Below are 17,524 nucleotides of genomic sequence, written 5' to 3'. Positions count from 1 at the left end.
CCTAATAAGTTTTCTAAATGTTGATAAATAAGTGGATTTTAAAAGGGTATTACGGGGGAGAATTTTCAAAGGATTATGTCATAGTCATATTTCTGACACTACTAAAATTCTCAAAGATTAAATCCGTATGCAAATCTTTGGCAATAATTCTACAAGGATTCTGAAAAATTATTTGCATAAAAATTATAAAAATTTTCATTTAGTTGTCTCTGCAGTACTTTTGTATATTCATATATGCAAGAACAGTTTTTTTATATTTACTACTTACTATTTTGTTAAATTTGATATTTAAGTGATTAGGCAAAAAATTACCTTCTCAAGGAATTTTGGGGGACCACATCCAGTGGTACCTGCTTGTGCCACCACTCTGGTCCTGTAACTTCACAATTTTTAATGTGACATATACATCATATTAATTTTCAAAGAAATGTTTAATAGAATTATAGATAAAAGGCTTTGTTATTAGGTAAAGCAATGATAAAAGTAAAGCAAAATATTATTTTAAAATTGATTAATATATTACTTGATATGCTGTTATTTAGTACAAAACTAAAACCTTGACCATAATATAGCCATTAGGCATAATTCCATTAATAATAATCAGTATGGTCATTTTTTAATTTTAATATTCAAGCCATATTGTGCATCATAAGTTGCATCAGGGCTTTTGTTTAGCTTAATTGAATGTTCAGTTTAATTTTCCCCACTGGTTTTTATAAATAAATATGGCTACAAAATATTGCATGGCAAAGTTGGTATTTTGCAACATTCCTAGAAAATAGAGGAGAAAATGAAATTAGCTCTATTCTAATAGTAAATAATGATTCACATTTTAAACTTCATTGCTTTATGGTAATATAGCCATCCTATATGGGAAAACATTCTTTCTGCACTGGGCATCCACGCAGCAAATATGCATCCAGCAATTCTTCTCAGTTTTGCTGTTTTCTGTTCCTCAAGCATAAATTAAGATAAAAATAAAAGCAGAGACAGTGACATTGATTAAAAGAGCAAATAGGACACATAGAGAAACTGAATAAAACGACGCTGATTCCTTACCTTGACAGAGTGTCCCCAAATCTGTACAGCTGGCCAGTTCTGCTGCCGGAAGTGGGATCAGGTAGGAACCTTGATGCAAATAAAAATATAAGCTAGTTGGGTCTAGTGATGTTATCCAGGAAAAACAATATGAAGCATGTGACTAATAAGTGGCTACCTCTCAATACTCCTGACAAGAAAGTCTTTTACATGCTTTGTGATTTACTTATTTCCAGAAAAAGTAAATAAGGTTATTAAAATTTGTTTCAACATTTTTAACTCAATTGATAGATTATCAATGCACAAAATAAAACAAAAGAAATGCCTTTGATACTTAAGTTTTAGGAGAACAATGAGGACTAATTTCACATATATAATGACAAGACTTTGTGAGTTAATTTGAATGTTTTACTGACAAATGCATATTTCTGATTATAGACACTCATCTATGTAATTTTTATTATTTTTCTTTTGTTTTTGGACCATACCCGGTGACACTCAGGGATTACTCTTGGCATTGTGCTCAGAAATCACTCCTGGCTCAAGGGACTATATGGGAGGCCAGGGATTAAACCCAGGTCTATCCTGGGTCAGCCACTTGCAAGCCATCCTTATGCTATTGCTCCAACTCCCCATCATCTATGTAATTTGTAATAACAGAAATGTTTCTATAATTTCAAACTGGTGTCTGTGTCATTTCAGGTTTTTACTGTCCTCAGGAAACAGGTTTTGAACTGATTTTCTAGACAAGGATTTCTCAGTTGTACTAAATCTCTTTTGACAATTAACAGACATTTACCAACAGGTTGAGGTAGAAAAGATAAGACAAACTTATGGGCCCGAAGTGATACCACAGCGGCAACCAAGTGGTTGGTTCAAATCCCAGTGTCCCTTATGATCCCCAGTGCCTGCCAGGAGCTACTTTTGAGCAGACAGCCAGGAGTAACCCCTGAGCACCACCAGGTGTGGCCCAAAACAAAACAAAAGACAAACTTATTACAAAGCATATTTTAAATAATAACAGAAGAATAAATTTACATATAATCAAGTGTGTAAGTAAGCACATATATTCATGCCAACTTATATTTACTGAAAAATATATGTGACTATTTACATATAATTAAATAAATATATTTAATTAAATATACATTTTATTTAGAAGGAGATTTCTATAATAGCTATTCTAATGTTATGTTTCAACATTTTCTATCTTTCCTACGAGATCTCTGAATGTTTTAAGTGCTCAGCAGACCAGAGGAGTTAACTAGGAGTTGGTGAAAGTGTATAAGAGAAAGGTAGGAGGTGGGGCCGGAGAGATAGCATGGAGGTATGGCTTTTTCCTTGCATGCAAAAGGACAGTAACTCAAATCCCGGCATCCCATATGGTCCCCTGAGCCTGCCAGGAGCAATTTCTGAGCATAGAACCAGGAGTAACCCTGAGTGCAGCTGGGTGTGTCCCAAAAACAAACAAAACAAAAAAGGTTGAAGGTATAGAGTTCTCTACATATAAGTACTCTGCGTACTAGAACACTGTGTCTTACCTTATGTGATAAACCCACGATTAGAGATGTTCTATTGAATACATTAACACATGCTCCCAGCAATGAATACTAACATCTTGAACTTCTGTTTTTGTTTTGGGACCATACTCAGTAGCCTCGGACTTATTCTTGGTCTTGTGCTGATAGATGATTCCTGGAAGTGCTTAGGGGAACATCTGTGGTTCTAGGGATCAAACCCAGCTTGGTTGTCTGCTATTTGCTACAGCAGTCTGACCCCCAATTTGAACTTTTTATTAAAGAAAAAGCAAAAATTGGAAGGGATTCAGGTTCTAAAAATAAGATTCAAATTTTAAAACATGCTTGAGGTTCCATAACAACTAAACAAGAAGATACAAGAAGTATGGGTAATATTTATTTAGGCTTCATATTAGGTATCCATTGAGGATAAACAGTGAGTTTATAAACAGAAAGATATAATCAGACATGTGAAGATAGAACATATAGAATTGAATGCCTACATGGAAAATAGGGAAAGAAAGAGAGCTATGATTTTTCTGCTTTCCAGCCTTGGAAATTGATATACTTCGAGAGGATCTCACAAAAGGAAATAAGAGAGTAAAGTGGGGCCAATAAACATTAAGTGAGTGATGGAAAGCTAAGGAAACCTGTGTTACATGATCTTATAAAAGGCCTAAACAGAATCTATATATGAGTCTGGGATCAGTTTAAGCTAGGATGAGGATCTGATGAAGGCTTGTTTTTAAAAATTAGATTTGGGGGATGTAGCAAATCACTGAAATAGTCAAACGGATGCCTAATATTTGTTATGCCCAAGTACTGCATATCTAAACCTAGCATCAGCAAAGGGGCCCAATCTTCCAGCAGGAGGTTCTCCCTATATTTTTGTAAAGTGAGATTGTTTTTAAAGATGTAAATTTGAGAGGTTCCTCTAGAATGAAATTTTACAGAATGTAGCTGTATAAAGATTCATGGAGGTTAAGACTATATGAAATATAGCAGAAAAAGTTTTAAAAATGCTGAAAGCTGAGATTTTTACATTGCACTCAAGTGTTTGTAGCAGGCCCATGGAAACTAATGTCAGTAGCATGGGAAATAATAGACTCTAGACTGCTAGTCTTTAAAAGGAGTGAATGCAGAAAGAGAAAATTTGGTAAGGAATAGAAGTAGATAGGAAAGGGGAGATGTGAAGATTGAGAATTTAGATGAGAGTACTAAAGAAAAAGAGTATTTGAGACTTTTATCTTTTATATGTTCTTTTATATATTCTTCCTCCTCCTCAATTTATAGCCCTTTCTTACAAAACCTACCTTCCCCTTTAGGTTGAAAAGGGAAGTCAACAAGTTAAACCAGCCCCCAGTGCTGTAGCTCATGGAACTTAAAGGTCAGGTTTTGTAACCAGAATTCTGTAAGTTTTTTATGCTTATACCTGCTTTTTGTACCTAATCCTTTTTTGTCCCCAAAAGGAAGTTTATACCAACCCTAAGCTCATGTGATAACTTGTACTACCTCAGCGGATGTTATACCCTTATAAGGAACTTGTACTACCTTAGAATGTCTCAGCAGATGTTATACCCTTATTAAGAAATCATCCCTACCCCCTCTTCCTCTCTCCCCTTCTTATGGTATATAAAGATGAACAAAGAAAGCCAAGTGGTCCTTTGTCTCTGTTTGGTTCTGGATGGGCACTGGACCCTGGCCTGCCAGAATAAAGAACCCACTTGAGCTTTTGCCTGACTGTCTCTTCATTCCTCTGCATTGGAGTAGCATCTGGACTACCAAGCCTTTCCTTTGGCGAGCCAGCCAGGAGGCCTTGATCTGTCTGGAGTGGAGTGGTGAACCGATGACTAGGTGGGTTCTAAGCAGTTGTTGGTCGTGATTTGATGTGTGTTGGAAATAGCAGTGTATCTTGTGTTGTTGGTCGTGATTTGATGTGTGTTGGAAATAGAAATAGGGGAATGGTAGTGTGACTGAGGACTTGAAATCCCCACTCAACGTGGATTCCAGGTGGTAGTGAACTGACAGGTTCAAAAACTATAGGTCACAAACCTGGAGGTGTCCCAAGAGTTTGATTTTGCCACAGTGGGAAGACATTCCCGGGCTGCCATGGTGAACCCTATTTCTTTTAATTGGAGATCTTTGTTTTGAGAATTTTGTTTTTCCTTTTGTTTAAGTGTGTAGGTATGTGTTGGCTTTATTTCCTTGAACTCTTTTTCACTTCCCTTGTCCCCTTCCATTTTTCCCTCATCTATTCCTTTGGTTTTCTATTTCTCCCATTATGGGTCAGCAGCAAGCCACCCCTTTGTAACTTACTCTGAACCACTGGTCAGAAGTAAGGACTTGCACACAAAATCATTCCCTGGTCATCAAGAAAGGAAAGTGGCAAACCACCTGTGCAGCAGAATGGCCCACTTTTAAGGTTGGATGGCCAGCTAGGGGGTCATTTCATAGTGACTTGATTCTAAAGGCTAAAAGTGCTAAGGAATGCATTCATTGGAAATGTTCCAGTGTGGCGCCATTGTCAGTCTGTCTGTTGTTTTTTCTTTTTTCCCTGTGGTTTCTGTGTTCCGTATTTTCTTTGTCTGATTTAAGCATGGAGGGAAACTCTAGAAAAAAATGTTACCTCTCCTTAGGCCAAAAATTGTGTGTTAAACCAGCTTTGTTATTCTAGGGACATGGCAGAGGGTGTTAGAGATCGTGAACTCCAGATTTCTCAATGGCCATCAGGGATAAATTTTCCCTGAAGAATTTCTGGACTTTGCAATCACCCAGCTTTCCTGCCATGTGTTAGTTAAGGCCAGAAAAAGATGAACATGTGACTAGAGAAAGGAACTAAGGCTAACTGGCCGCTTTTTGGCCTGGAAAAAAAAAAGTGCTTTTTTTAACTCCTCATCCTGGAGAGATGGAAGCTTATCTAAAAAAAGGAGTTCACCCAGCCCCAAGACAGGGGCTAGTTACTGTCTTTCCAGACTCATCTGGCTGGGGAGAGTGTGGGTATAAACAGAATAATTCCAGTGGGTCCTTTACATATCAAATGAAGGACTGGAGCTAAGGAAGAAAGTATTTAGTTAAAGGCTGGGAGTCAAAAAGGGAAGAAAAATTGAGCATTTAAATTTCTCTGACTTGAAAGTTTCTTAATTGAATAATTGGGTGGAAAATGTTACAAGTTATTGTGGCTGTTTTTTTTTAAACAATATTGTTAATTTTGTAAATGCATTTATTGTTAAAGCAACTCAATTCTATTTCAAGCTTATCTAACCAAACTTAATGGTGGGTCTTAAAATAGCTTTAATGTAAAAATTTTGATGGTACTAGGTTGTAAATATTTAAAAGAAAGAAATCAACATAGCTGTATTAAATATCTTTAAGAAGTGCCTTAAGAAAAATTTGGTCCCACTAGATGCAAGAATATTTAGCAAAGTGGTTCCAAATTGGCAGTAAACAATTTAAAGCTTCTGTTCCTAGGACCCAAGTGCTAGGTTCTAGGCTGTTAACTTGGAGCTAATCCTTAAAAAAGGCTGGCTCTACGTTGGGTGCACATGGCGGTCATTGGCAGTAAGACTGTCCTAGAGGATGAGTAAAAAAGTTAAAAAAAGAAGGCCCTCCCCAAAAGATAGCATGAAGGTAGGGCATTTGCCTTGCATGCAGAAAGGAAAGTGGCTGAATGCAGAAAGTTTAAGGATGTGCAAAAGGAATTAAAAATGTGTATTAGGAAAAAGCTGTATAATCAAACTAAATGATTATTATTGATATGCCTTTAGGTTAACATAAAAGAAGTGTAAATGTTTTAAGCATGTTATAGTGTTTTCATGCTATTGAGTGAAGAATGGGGTAATAAAAATCTTATGAACATTTAAAAAAATAAATAAATTTTTAAGAAAAATAGTCAAGAATTTAAAAGAATCATTAAGGTTCAGTTTAAAAGTTTTAAAAATTGGTGACTGTTAATTATAAATTCTTTAAAAGCCTAAATCTGCCAGAAGTAGTGAGCATTCTCCCTGGTTTTCAGAATTAATTTGTGTAATGTAAATTGCTGGTGCCCTCTGCCTATAAACTGAGGCCAGAAGACTATGTAAACTTCTATTTTCTATATGGTTAAGTAATATTTGCCTTTTCTCTTTTCTTAGAACCTTTCAGTACCATTTTTTGCCATGGCATCATGTTGCTTTGCACAAGATACAAGCAGAATGGCTTTCCTCTCTGCATGCGGAATGATCCCCATGCAGACAGGAAATCTTAAAATTAGTGAGGGGACCCCAAAGCCCTCTTTCAGAGAAATAATTGGAGTTGATGTGGTGTGACAAGCAGGCACCCTTAAGCATTTGGCTGTGAAGACCGGGAAGACACCAAGATGAATGGCCTGAGTAAGAGAATTGAAGATTTCTCTAGAAGTATCTGAATCTGCACTAACTGTCCACAGCCTGTGGGCCCTGCTCTCATCTTCAACCCTCTGTCCAAGAAAAAAGGGAGGATTTAAAGTCAGTTTCTTCCAAACATGAAGAGGAGTGGAACAAATGGGCCACCTCTGGAAATTCCTAGAGAGAATGAGATACCCACGGCCATCTACAAAATGACCAACTCATCAGCCAACATGATAAACCTGCGGTGTCTACAACCTATCCTCAGAAAAGCTCTGTAAGTAGTGGGGGTGCCCTAGATGGAGATTTCTCCAACAATGCTGCTGAAATGAAATGCAAAGAAAAAGCCAAAAGTTATTCAAATATCTGGCAAGGTACAAGGTAAAGGTAAAGAGAAAAACTATTTCTGTAGCTAATTAAAATTCTAGTGGACCCAACTTAAAACCCACTTCTTTGAAGTAATTTATGTGAAAATGTTCTTACTAGTTGTACTAGACCCGATCATAAATTGCAAATGCAAGCATTAGTCTGACTAAAGTAACTCAAAGCTGTGCTTATTAATAATACTATAATGCTTTAATTACTGGTGTTTAATTTGTGCTATCATTACATACAATAAGGATAGCTGTGCCATTCAAGTTGTTCCATTTACTGCTCTAGGGCCTGATTTGGTTAAGTAATATTCCCCTATCTAATTAATCTAATCCTTTTCAGGTGTTAAGACTGCAGAAGTAAACCAGTTAACTGCTCATTTAGGGAAATATGAGATTTCACCCTATCTAGAAATTGAAACTACAGTCCCTTGCCAGCTTGAAGTAGCTACAGAAAATTGATCTTCGACCACGTTCCCTTTAATGACTTCTAGGGTGATAAAATCTCTAGGGAAAATATGAAGCAGAATGGTCATTAAAAAAAGCTACCAGGGAAATAAGGGGGGAAAAAAGTCCACAGAAATTAATAAGCCAAGATGACAATTAAAAACAACATTATGCCAGAGTTTGGAGCAGGTAGCAAAAATAAACCAACCCTAACATTTAACAAAGATGAGTAGTATTAGAAAAGGAGCAAAAATTATTCTTCCCTTGGTAATGTTAAAAGTAAGAAAATGTTAAAAGTAAGAAAATTATTACTAGGTATAAAATTTCTTCATCTCTGTCTGACCCAGTGCAGGAAAGGCAACTGAAATTTAGGGCTCTATTGTTTTCTCTACCCCAACAGCCCTTTAAGTTGCAAGATTGAAAAAAAAAAAAAAGAAAGCAGAAACCTCCTTATCTTTGTGGTGAAATTCACAGCCTAAATAAGAAAAAAGCCCTAAAGATCTAGCTAAGTCAGCTCATAGGACCAGAACAGAAGGCAGACAGTCCTGGTGTTCCTATAGCAGTGACCATAACTGCACAGCAACTAGCAAAAATGACACCCTCTTACCCAGACTATGGATAAGGGGGGTTGTGGGCCTGGCCACTGAGGGAGCAGGGCTAGCAATATCAAACAGGTATAACAGGCTCTCGCAACAGTTAATTTCAGATGTGAAGATGGTATATAAATCTATTAGTGATCTGCAGGACCAGCTCAACTCCTTGGTTGAAGTGGTATTACAAAACAGGTGAGGGTTAGATTGAATCTTTGCAGAAAAAGGAGGACTTTGTGTGGCCTTACACGAAGAATGTTGTTTCTATACTAACAAATAGGGAGTAGTGTAAGACAGAATTAAACACCATCAAGAGGAGCTGGCCAAAAGACAAAAGGAGCTATTAGACGGTCCCTTATGGTCTTTAAGGGGTGGAATTCTCCCCTATCTGATACCCCTTCTGGGGCCACTTTTGGGCCTCCTATTCCTGGTAGCCATCAGGCCATGCATAATCAATCGCCTCACTACATTCATTTGGGCTCAGGTGGGGGAAGTCAAGCTCATAGTATTATGCCAACAGTACAAGAATTAGCTCACGCAGGCAATTCTGACCAGGAATATCAGAAGATGGAGGCCCCCTATCACAGTGGCTTCTATGATTAGAAGCCTTACTACAAGAAGTGGGGATTGAAAAGGAAAGTCAACAACTAGTTACACCAGCCCCCACTGCTGTAACTCATGGAACTTAAAGGTCAGGTTTTGTTACCAGAATTCTGTAATTTTCTATGCTTATACCTGCTTTTTGTATCCAACCCTTTTTGTCCCCAAAAGAAAGTTTATACCAACCCTAAGCTCATGTGATAACTTGTACTACCTCAGTGGATGTTATGCCCTTATAAGGAACTTGTACTACCTTAGAATGTCTCAGCGGATGTTATACCCTTATAAGGAAATCATCCCTATCCCCTCTCCCATCTCCCCTTTTTATGGTATATAAGGATGAACAAAGAAAGCCATGCGGTCCTTTGCCTCTGTTCTGTTCTGGTCGGGCCAGAATAAAGAACCAACTTGAGCTTTTGCCTGAATGACTGTCTCTTCATTTCTCTGCATCGAAGCAGCATCTGGACTATCGAGCCTTTCAAGGTCATTCTAGTACAGTAAAAGACTTATGTAATAAAAAGCTTGTGAAACTGAAAATTATTAATCTCAGGTTCTGAAGCTTGCAAGAGAGACCAGGTTGGAGTTCCTGAGCTTCTTAAATCACACTCAGTTGGCTGTATTGTCTCCTTAGGCCATTTCTGGCACTGATACCTTATCTCTGGAAGACAAAGAGAAAGATAAAGGCACTTTGTGGGAAAACTGTTTAAGTCTAATTCCATTTTCACAGCAGGGGAGATATGGGATGCATGCTGGGAACAGGGGTGGAGGGAGGACAACATTGGTGGTGCAATGCCCCTGATTCAATGTCACTATGTACCTAAAATACTACTGTGAATGATTTATAATCCACTTTGGTCAAAATAAATATTATTTAAATATAAAAAAAATTTAGGGAGTAAGAGAAAATCAGAAGGAGTTATGCTTTACAACAAGGTAATCAATACAAATATTTTATGAGATTCATTCTAGTAACAACTATACCTTTCAGTGAGTGATAAGGGAAACCCCTATCTCTCAATGTGGAAAATATCAGTGGCTTCTTTGGGCACTTTCAGTTTAGCAAATTGAAACATCTTACAAATACTCACTAAAGTCTAAATATGATAGTTCAATACAGCGACAAAGTTAATTAGAAAAAATATTACAGTTACAAAACTGAGATGATTCATTTTATGTCAAATGTTAGTTAGAAAAGCATACAAAAACATTTTGCTTCTACCTAATTCCAATTTCAGTCCATCTTCATAAAACTCACTTTCCAGGTAGACGTTCAAAGCAATATTTCCTTAATAATGATAAACTTATCAACAAGGAATTATTTGGTGGGAAATGTAACCTATGTGTTACTGATATTCACTGATATAAGGGCAGGAAAAACCAGTAAGATACTTATGAAAGGTATATTTTTAGGGCAAGAATGTAATGCAATGGTTTAGCGCTTATGCCTAGTGTGCCTCTGGTTCATTCTCCAATGATTAGAATTTCTAAACTTAGAATTTCTAAATAGAGCCCTAGAGGGAGTCACCTCAAAAAACAAACTGAAACAAAGGTATTTATTTGATATTAATTATAAAATTTGGAACCAAATTTCTTCTAAATAAAAGTAATTGCTGAGCGTGAGCAGTTGATGAAAAGGTCTAACACTATTAATATTTCTTCTCACTTTATTGCTCTTCCAAACTTTTGTTGGTGAAAGAGACACTATTTATTTAGACAATTTATAATAAAATAAAGATTAAGATCTATGCAACAACTCTTTTTATGTCCTACCTAATAATCCAAACAGTATTTTAAATAATAATAGCACTAAATTGTGAATTGCAATAATGAGAAAAATATTCTGATTTTAATTCTCTCTATAGTTATTACTAAATTGAACTCTATCATTTTTCATAACTAATCATGCTAAAATCAATTTTCAAAAGCATTTATATTTGCAAAGAATAAATAAGTTTATAGAGTAAATTTAATTTAATAATCTTAAAAATATGGAATTCAAAAGGAGATAATAGTAAATCAAAGTTTTATGGCTATGTATAGAGCAATCTATAATGATTAAGATCTCTGAGACTGAAAATGAAAGTCAAAAAAATTTATTAATTTCTATAAATGAATAGCAACAAAGTTTATACTTATAATTGTACCTTATCTTTACATCCACAGTAGCTAATAAATATAAATACTTGATCAAAGCTTGTTAAGTAAATGCAATTTGTTTTAACTTAGACTATTCATTGAGTTGTACTGTACTGTACCACTCCTCCAGAAAGATCAGTCATCAATGAAATAATGAAACAGGTATATAAGGTACTATTTGTTCTTTGTGAAAATTGAATGGGAAGTAGCCAATATTTCTATTAGAATCGTAGCTCAGGCAAGTGGTTGCACCTATATTTTAAATTTGCTATAAAAATAGTCTCTGGTTGCTACAGATGTGAGTAGATTATAAAAGTATTCAAAGAAAAAAGAACAATGCTAGGGTGGAAGAGTTATCTCAATAAGTGAAACTCATGTTATAAATGCAGGAGGCTCAGATTTGATTTCCCAAAACTGGGTGGTCCCCCAAGTAGCCCCTGAGTATGATTAATGGTTTTACTAAAAAAAAATAAGCAATGCTATAAAATGGAAAAAAAGAAAAGTCATTGCTAGAGTGATAGTATAAAGAGTAGAGCGTTTGCCTTGCACATAGCCAACCCAGGTTTCATCCCTGGCATCCCAAATGGTACTCTGAACCCACCAGTAGTGATTCTTGATTACAGAACCAGGAATATTCCCTGAACACTGCTGGGTGTACCCAAGATAAAACAAAAAAATCATTGATAAATAAAGTATCACTTCCGAAAATGCCTAATAAAATGAATTATATCTTAGAGAGTGAAAAGGGAAGAGGACATGAAATAATGGTAGAAATAGATTGACACACTCACTGATGGAGAGATTGGTGTGGTGATCTGCAATTATAAAATGATGATTTTTATATAATTATAAACTATGAAACATTAATATAGACAAATGACATCTTACTTTAACTACTTATTTTTCTTTTTTTTTTTTTTTTTTTTTTTTTTTTTTTGTGGTTTTTGGGTCACACCCGGCAGTGCTCAGGGGTTACTCCTGGCTCCATGCTCAGAAATTGCTCCTGGCAGGCACAGGGGACCATATGGGATGCTGGGATTTGAACCGATGACCTCTTGCATGAAAGGCAAACGCTTTACCTCCATGCTATCTCTCCAGCCCCTTTAACTACTTATTTTAACTATATTTAATTTTATTTCATAAGTAAAAAGCTAATATTTTTTAAACTTGATAAAATTTTCTTCATTAAATTATGAAATAGCACTGAAAAAATACATTCTAAAATTAAACATTTGTCAGTAATTTATTGATTTTTATTAAGACTAAGATATCCCATATTTGAAAGAAATGACAATATATATTCATGTTTTATCTATCGGATTGTTTTGCTAACTGGTTTTTATGTTAAAATTAGTTTAGAAATAGGCCCTTGAAGTTCTGCATATTTTCCATCGTAAGTTGACTCTGCAATGAATGCATTATTTAACATCCATTGTCAGGTCACTGGAATGTTGGCTATGAAGGTCTAATTCCCATTGGTTACTGTACTAGTCTTTAGTTTTGGGAAATTATTATTTCCATAAACAGTAAGCCACAATGTTACAGATATAAAAAGGAAAGGTTAAAATGCTATTAGAACATACTTTTTGTTTTATTGGTTTAGCTCTACTTAGCTAACAAGCTTAGATATAATCTCTGCTACAGGTATTTCCTGTCCATTAATAAGTGACTGGATTCCTCAACTCCCAGAGCTGATGATTAAGCTCAAGGAAGCTCCTCTCCCATGATGACCCCTGAAGCACAACTCAGGATATCAGGATCTACAGAACGTGGGTATTCACAACTGTGGAATGTCAATAAAACCATTGAGAAAGTTCAAGGAATTAAAATTCATTAACTCTTTTGAGCTTGTGCAATAACTTGGTTGGAATCAGCTTGAAAACACACAGATAGGGGCCTGAGTGATGGCGCCGTGGTAGGCGTTTGTCTTGCACGTGGCTGATCCAGGACGGACCTTGGTTTAATCCCCGGCGTCCCATATAGCCCCTCAAGCCAGGAGCGATTTCTGAGCTCATAGTCAGGAGTAACCCCTGAGCATCATCGGGTGTGACCCAAAAAATTCAAAAAAAGAAAAAAAAAGCAAAAGAAAGAAAACACACAGATGATGAAATTCCATAAGCCTATATTTGAAAATGAATGATAATTATAAACCTGAGAATGGAATCCCCAAACAGCCTAAAAAAAAATCTAAGGATGCCCAGATATTAATCCTGGGCCATGAGAACAGAAGAGGTGCATTTTACTACACACCTTGACTATTTATTTCCTTAAGCATCAATTTCCTGGATAAAGTGAAAGAAGAGACTAGGTAGGGAGTCTTTAGCATAAATGCCTGCTGAGGTCAGAAGCAATCTAATTAGAGAAAGAAAGATGGGGTGGGAAGAATATAGAGTGGGTAACATTGAAAATTAATATTAATGTGAAATTCAATTTTTAACGTTGAGAATAAAGCCTTTAAAATCATTGACAGGAGGGTGTTTGGGAGAGGTCCTTTGCAAAATTATTCCAGGGCATCATTCACTCTGGTGGTGAGTATGATGTTGGGACATGAATACATAGAAGTGTCATCACCAAATACTGAAAATCACAGTACCTCAAAAGATGAAAAGAATACAGAAAATTTATTAAAAATAGTTTATCTTCTAAACTATGTGTAAGTGAAAATACATAAAATGAGAGTAAGAAGGACACTAATTAATAAATACTTCTGCAACAGGACTAAAATAAAATGTTTCATCTTTCCAGGAACTTGAGGTCTATGGTTTAGAACATAATAAGGTCTTATCAATAGCTTTTAGAGAAATTTTAAAAATGCAACAGTGATTTAAAGCAAATGAATTGTAGCCAAAGGAGCATGAAAAGGGATAAATGATAGCTCATCTAGAATATAAAAGGCAAATTTTAATTTAATAATAATAATTTTAATAATAATATATTTTAATAGTAATATATTTAAATATTTTTTGCTGGTTGTCAGGGCTTATTCTTTGGTTTGCACTCAGGGATCATTGTTGGCAGGCTCAGGGGACCATATGTAGTGTTAGGGATCACACCCAGGTTGGCTCTATGCTGTTCTATTGCTCCAGCCCTCAATAGTAAATTTCTCTATTCTGGTCACATGCACATTTGTTACTATTGTTTATTTTCTCCCACATGCAAAAAATATTTAAGCAAAAGTTTCCATGACATTTATATTGTTAGCAAGTAAGGGCACAGATTCTGAGATTTTGAAAAGTTCTGCCCTTAGTGTACATTTTTGAAATTCATAAAGAAAAAAAACCTAAGATACTAATCATTTAATATAGAGAGATTATAATGCATACACATTTGTATACTTGAAACTTGTACAGTGCTAGAAACCAATATTACCTCATTTGAAATAAAGGAAAGTATTATGAAAAATAAAATCATCTAAAATTTTATATGGACAAAATATAGATAAAGGAAAACAAATGTTGAAGGGACTAAGCATCTCAAGTGGTTCGTTTGTTGCTTCTGGCTCAAAAGAGTGAGCAGGTTCAGACACTTGAATCCTTCTGATTATCCAGACTAGTGTTAAGTGTTGGCAGAGCTTCTCTTTAAGGGTCAGACAGTAAATATCTTACAATAGTGGATCATCTGGTCTCTCAAAATCAATCCATCAGCTCTACCACTGAAGCCTAGGAGTAGCATCCAAAATACAAAACTCCATGATCTCAGGCTGTGTTCATTAAAAACTTTATTTAAAAATTGGTCCTGCCACAGATGCATATAGTTTTTCAACCCCTGTTCTATATGATGTCTTAGAGAAGTTTAGACGTGTTATATCCTAGCATCCCATATTTCATTATAGTATAGTATTTAAGATGCAATGCAGAGGATATGTTTTCCAGATATCATCAAAGTTCTGGAATCTCCATCTGGAATAGGATTGTGGCTTACCCTTTATCCAACAATGCAGAAGAAATGTTTCTCAAATGGTATTAGCTCGTAGCCATCTCTGTAAATAAAATGCAACCTAGCAAGATAAGTGACTCAAAGAGAGAAATAGGTGAAAAGGAGCTTCTAAGCCAGAAGGACTACATGGTCTCCAGTCTCAATAAGTCCTCCTTTGTTCTAACTGCTGGCAATTTCTGAATGAATTTCTCCAAAAGCACATTGATATGACTTCTTCTTATTGAGCAATCTTCTTCCCCACTTTAATAAAGGATTAGCTCCATGACTTAAAATTACACTTTGTTTTAGATTTAGTCATATGACATTCAAACCTGATAATGATTTTGTAACTGAATCTGTCCTAAATAAAATTAAGTACTTTTAGAATTAGTATTGGTACATAGAGAATATATTAATGATTTTCAAATATTTTTCTTACAAAGAATTATTTTTCTGTGTATTTTGCATCTAGCCCCTCTTACAAATCATTCTCATAAGGGAAAAGTTAAAAGAAAATATTACTTGAAATACACTATGAATAATAATCTTTTAACATAGAAGAAAAATAATTTAACAACACTGGTAATTCTGGCTACCAGGACTTTCATAAAAAGAACACTCCTGATATTTATTTTTAATTGGGTAGTAAATACCATAAATTTAGATACTAATTGTGTATAAACCATAAAAAAATTTATTCTAAGGTTAAGTTGTATTATATATTTTATTGAAAATAATTCTCAAGATTAACTTTTTAATGTAGTATCTTTAACTAAAAATAATAACCCATTTATTTTTATTGCTTCTGTTCTGATGTCAATATTGTCAATTTTAGAGCTATTTATTATAAATCTTGTCAATGATGGGTGAACATGTGGTATTTTGTGATATTAGGAAAACTTTATAATGAGAGAACCAAAATCTGTCATTAAATATATGTGTAAATAATCACACGCATGCATGTATACACAGATCACATTTATGTGTGCAATTTGTTATTTGATAGACCCATATTTACAGACCCATTCACAACAAAATAAAAAGTATGCCACAAACTTACCACAGCTTAAGTTGCTTTCAGCTTTGAGAGCTAGAGTTGGTATATTCCAAAATTCATTTTGCCAGTCGACCACATTCCCTTTCACATTACAACTGAGATTGGAGAGGATTTTGGAATTCATGGTGAAATTCCAAAGTCTAAAGTTATAAATGTCCCCTGTTAGAGAGGCAATTTCATTTTGATTGGAGCCCAACAACAATTTCCCATTCCCAGGAATAACTTTACTAATGGTAGAATCACATGAAAATGCTTCATAGGTTCTTTTGAAATTTATACCAATAGAGCCCAAAGAATTATTCCAAACCATGCAGAGCTGCTCAAAGCTTTCTGTAAAAATGTCTTCTTTGTCCTTTACAGGTAAAACACTGTTTAGCAAGCATTTTGAGCCAGAAATAAATAGAAAGTAACCACTCTTGTCTTTTCCAAAACTGAGTAACTGGGTGAGTGATGCATCTGAGTAGGAGAAAGCTGTCCATTCATTGTTCTCCTTGCCAATTTTGGTTGCTTCAAAGCAAAGTGTGAAAGCACTGAGTTCTGGAATAGAGACACTCTTTGCAACAGAGATCTGGTAAGCATCTAGTGTCTGGGGTAAAATGACTTTTTGATTTCGTAAGGACACAGCAACTAGGAGAAAACATAATAATTAAACCAGATTAATTTCTAATATTGACTAACAATATGCAAAACATGAAACACACAGCCTTTCTAGTATTCTTCATTAATTATATTTTACCCACCCTTTGTCACATTATTCTTCTCTGTTCATCTGGTCTATATCATTAATTTATAAATTTATATCAAGTATAATAAAAGGAAGTAATCCCACTCATTTTTTCCATCATAGTTAGATTTTACACCTAAACCTCTGAGTTATACTAGGAAAGCAGATAGCAAGTATTTTTTTAAATCCCTTTACTTGAAATAACAGATAGGCAATTAAGGAGACTATCAATTTAAGGTAAACCCTATGTATTATTGTTTTTCAAAATCATATTATTTTTAAAATAGCTTTTAAAAACATAGCCAATAACTAATGGTTCAGATTTTTATTTCACACAAATAGAACCCTGCTCGCTTCATTCCTGTTGATACTTGTATTCTATGCGCTTTTTCTCATCACTGGGCTGTTACTAAAAATCAAGTGAAAGCAGCTTCAAGGAGGATAAGTCTACTAAATATGCACATAACCAACAAAAAACACCAATTAAGCTATATTTCTTTTATGTATGGCATTTGAGCTAACCCTTGAGAGATACTAAATATTAGCTTTGAAAGGGAGCAGAAGGTGTTACCTCCTAACCCAGCTTTTCCACCTCATGTGCTGTAACCTGAGCATGTTTTGTTTTTTGAGTTTTATCATTTATTTGTTTGCTTGCTTTTGGGTCACACCTGGTGGTCTCAGCTCTGCACTCAGAAATTGCTTTTGGCAGGCACAGCGGATCATATGGGATGCCAGGGATCGAATCATCATCCATTCTGGATCAGCTGG

At 35.3% G+C, this 17,524-nt stretch overlaps 1 protein-coding gene across 1 annotated transcript in view; it reads right to left on the bottom strand.

Moving 5' to 3' along the window:
* ADGRG6 (adhesion G protein-coupled receptor G6) overlaps nt 1-17,524 on the bottom strand; it is a 176,877-nt gene that overhangs the window by 71,431 nt on the left and 87,922 nt on the right. Inside the window, exons 4-5 of the mRNA XM_049789320.1 lie at nt 16,036-16,659; nt 1,060-1,128 (exon numbers count right to left, since the gene is read on the bottom strand). Of these exons, the coding sequence (XP_049645277.1) occupies nt 1,060-1,128; nt 16,036-16,659 (693 nt within the window). The remainder of the gene's footprint in view (nt 1-1,059; nt 1,129-16,035; nt 16,660-17,524) is intronic.

Source organism: Suncus etruscus, chromosome 15 (genome assembly GCF_024139225.1).
Source record: "Suncus etruscus isolate mSunEtr1 chromosome 15, mSunEtr1.pri.cur, whole genome shotgun sequence".
NCBI lineage: Eukaryota > Metazoa > Chordata > Mammalia > Eulipotyphla > Soricidae > Suncus > Suncus etruscus.
Note: the sequence above shows the minus strand (reverse complement) of the source record. Positions and strands in the feature narration are given on the sequence as shown.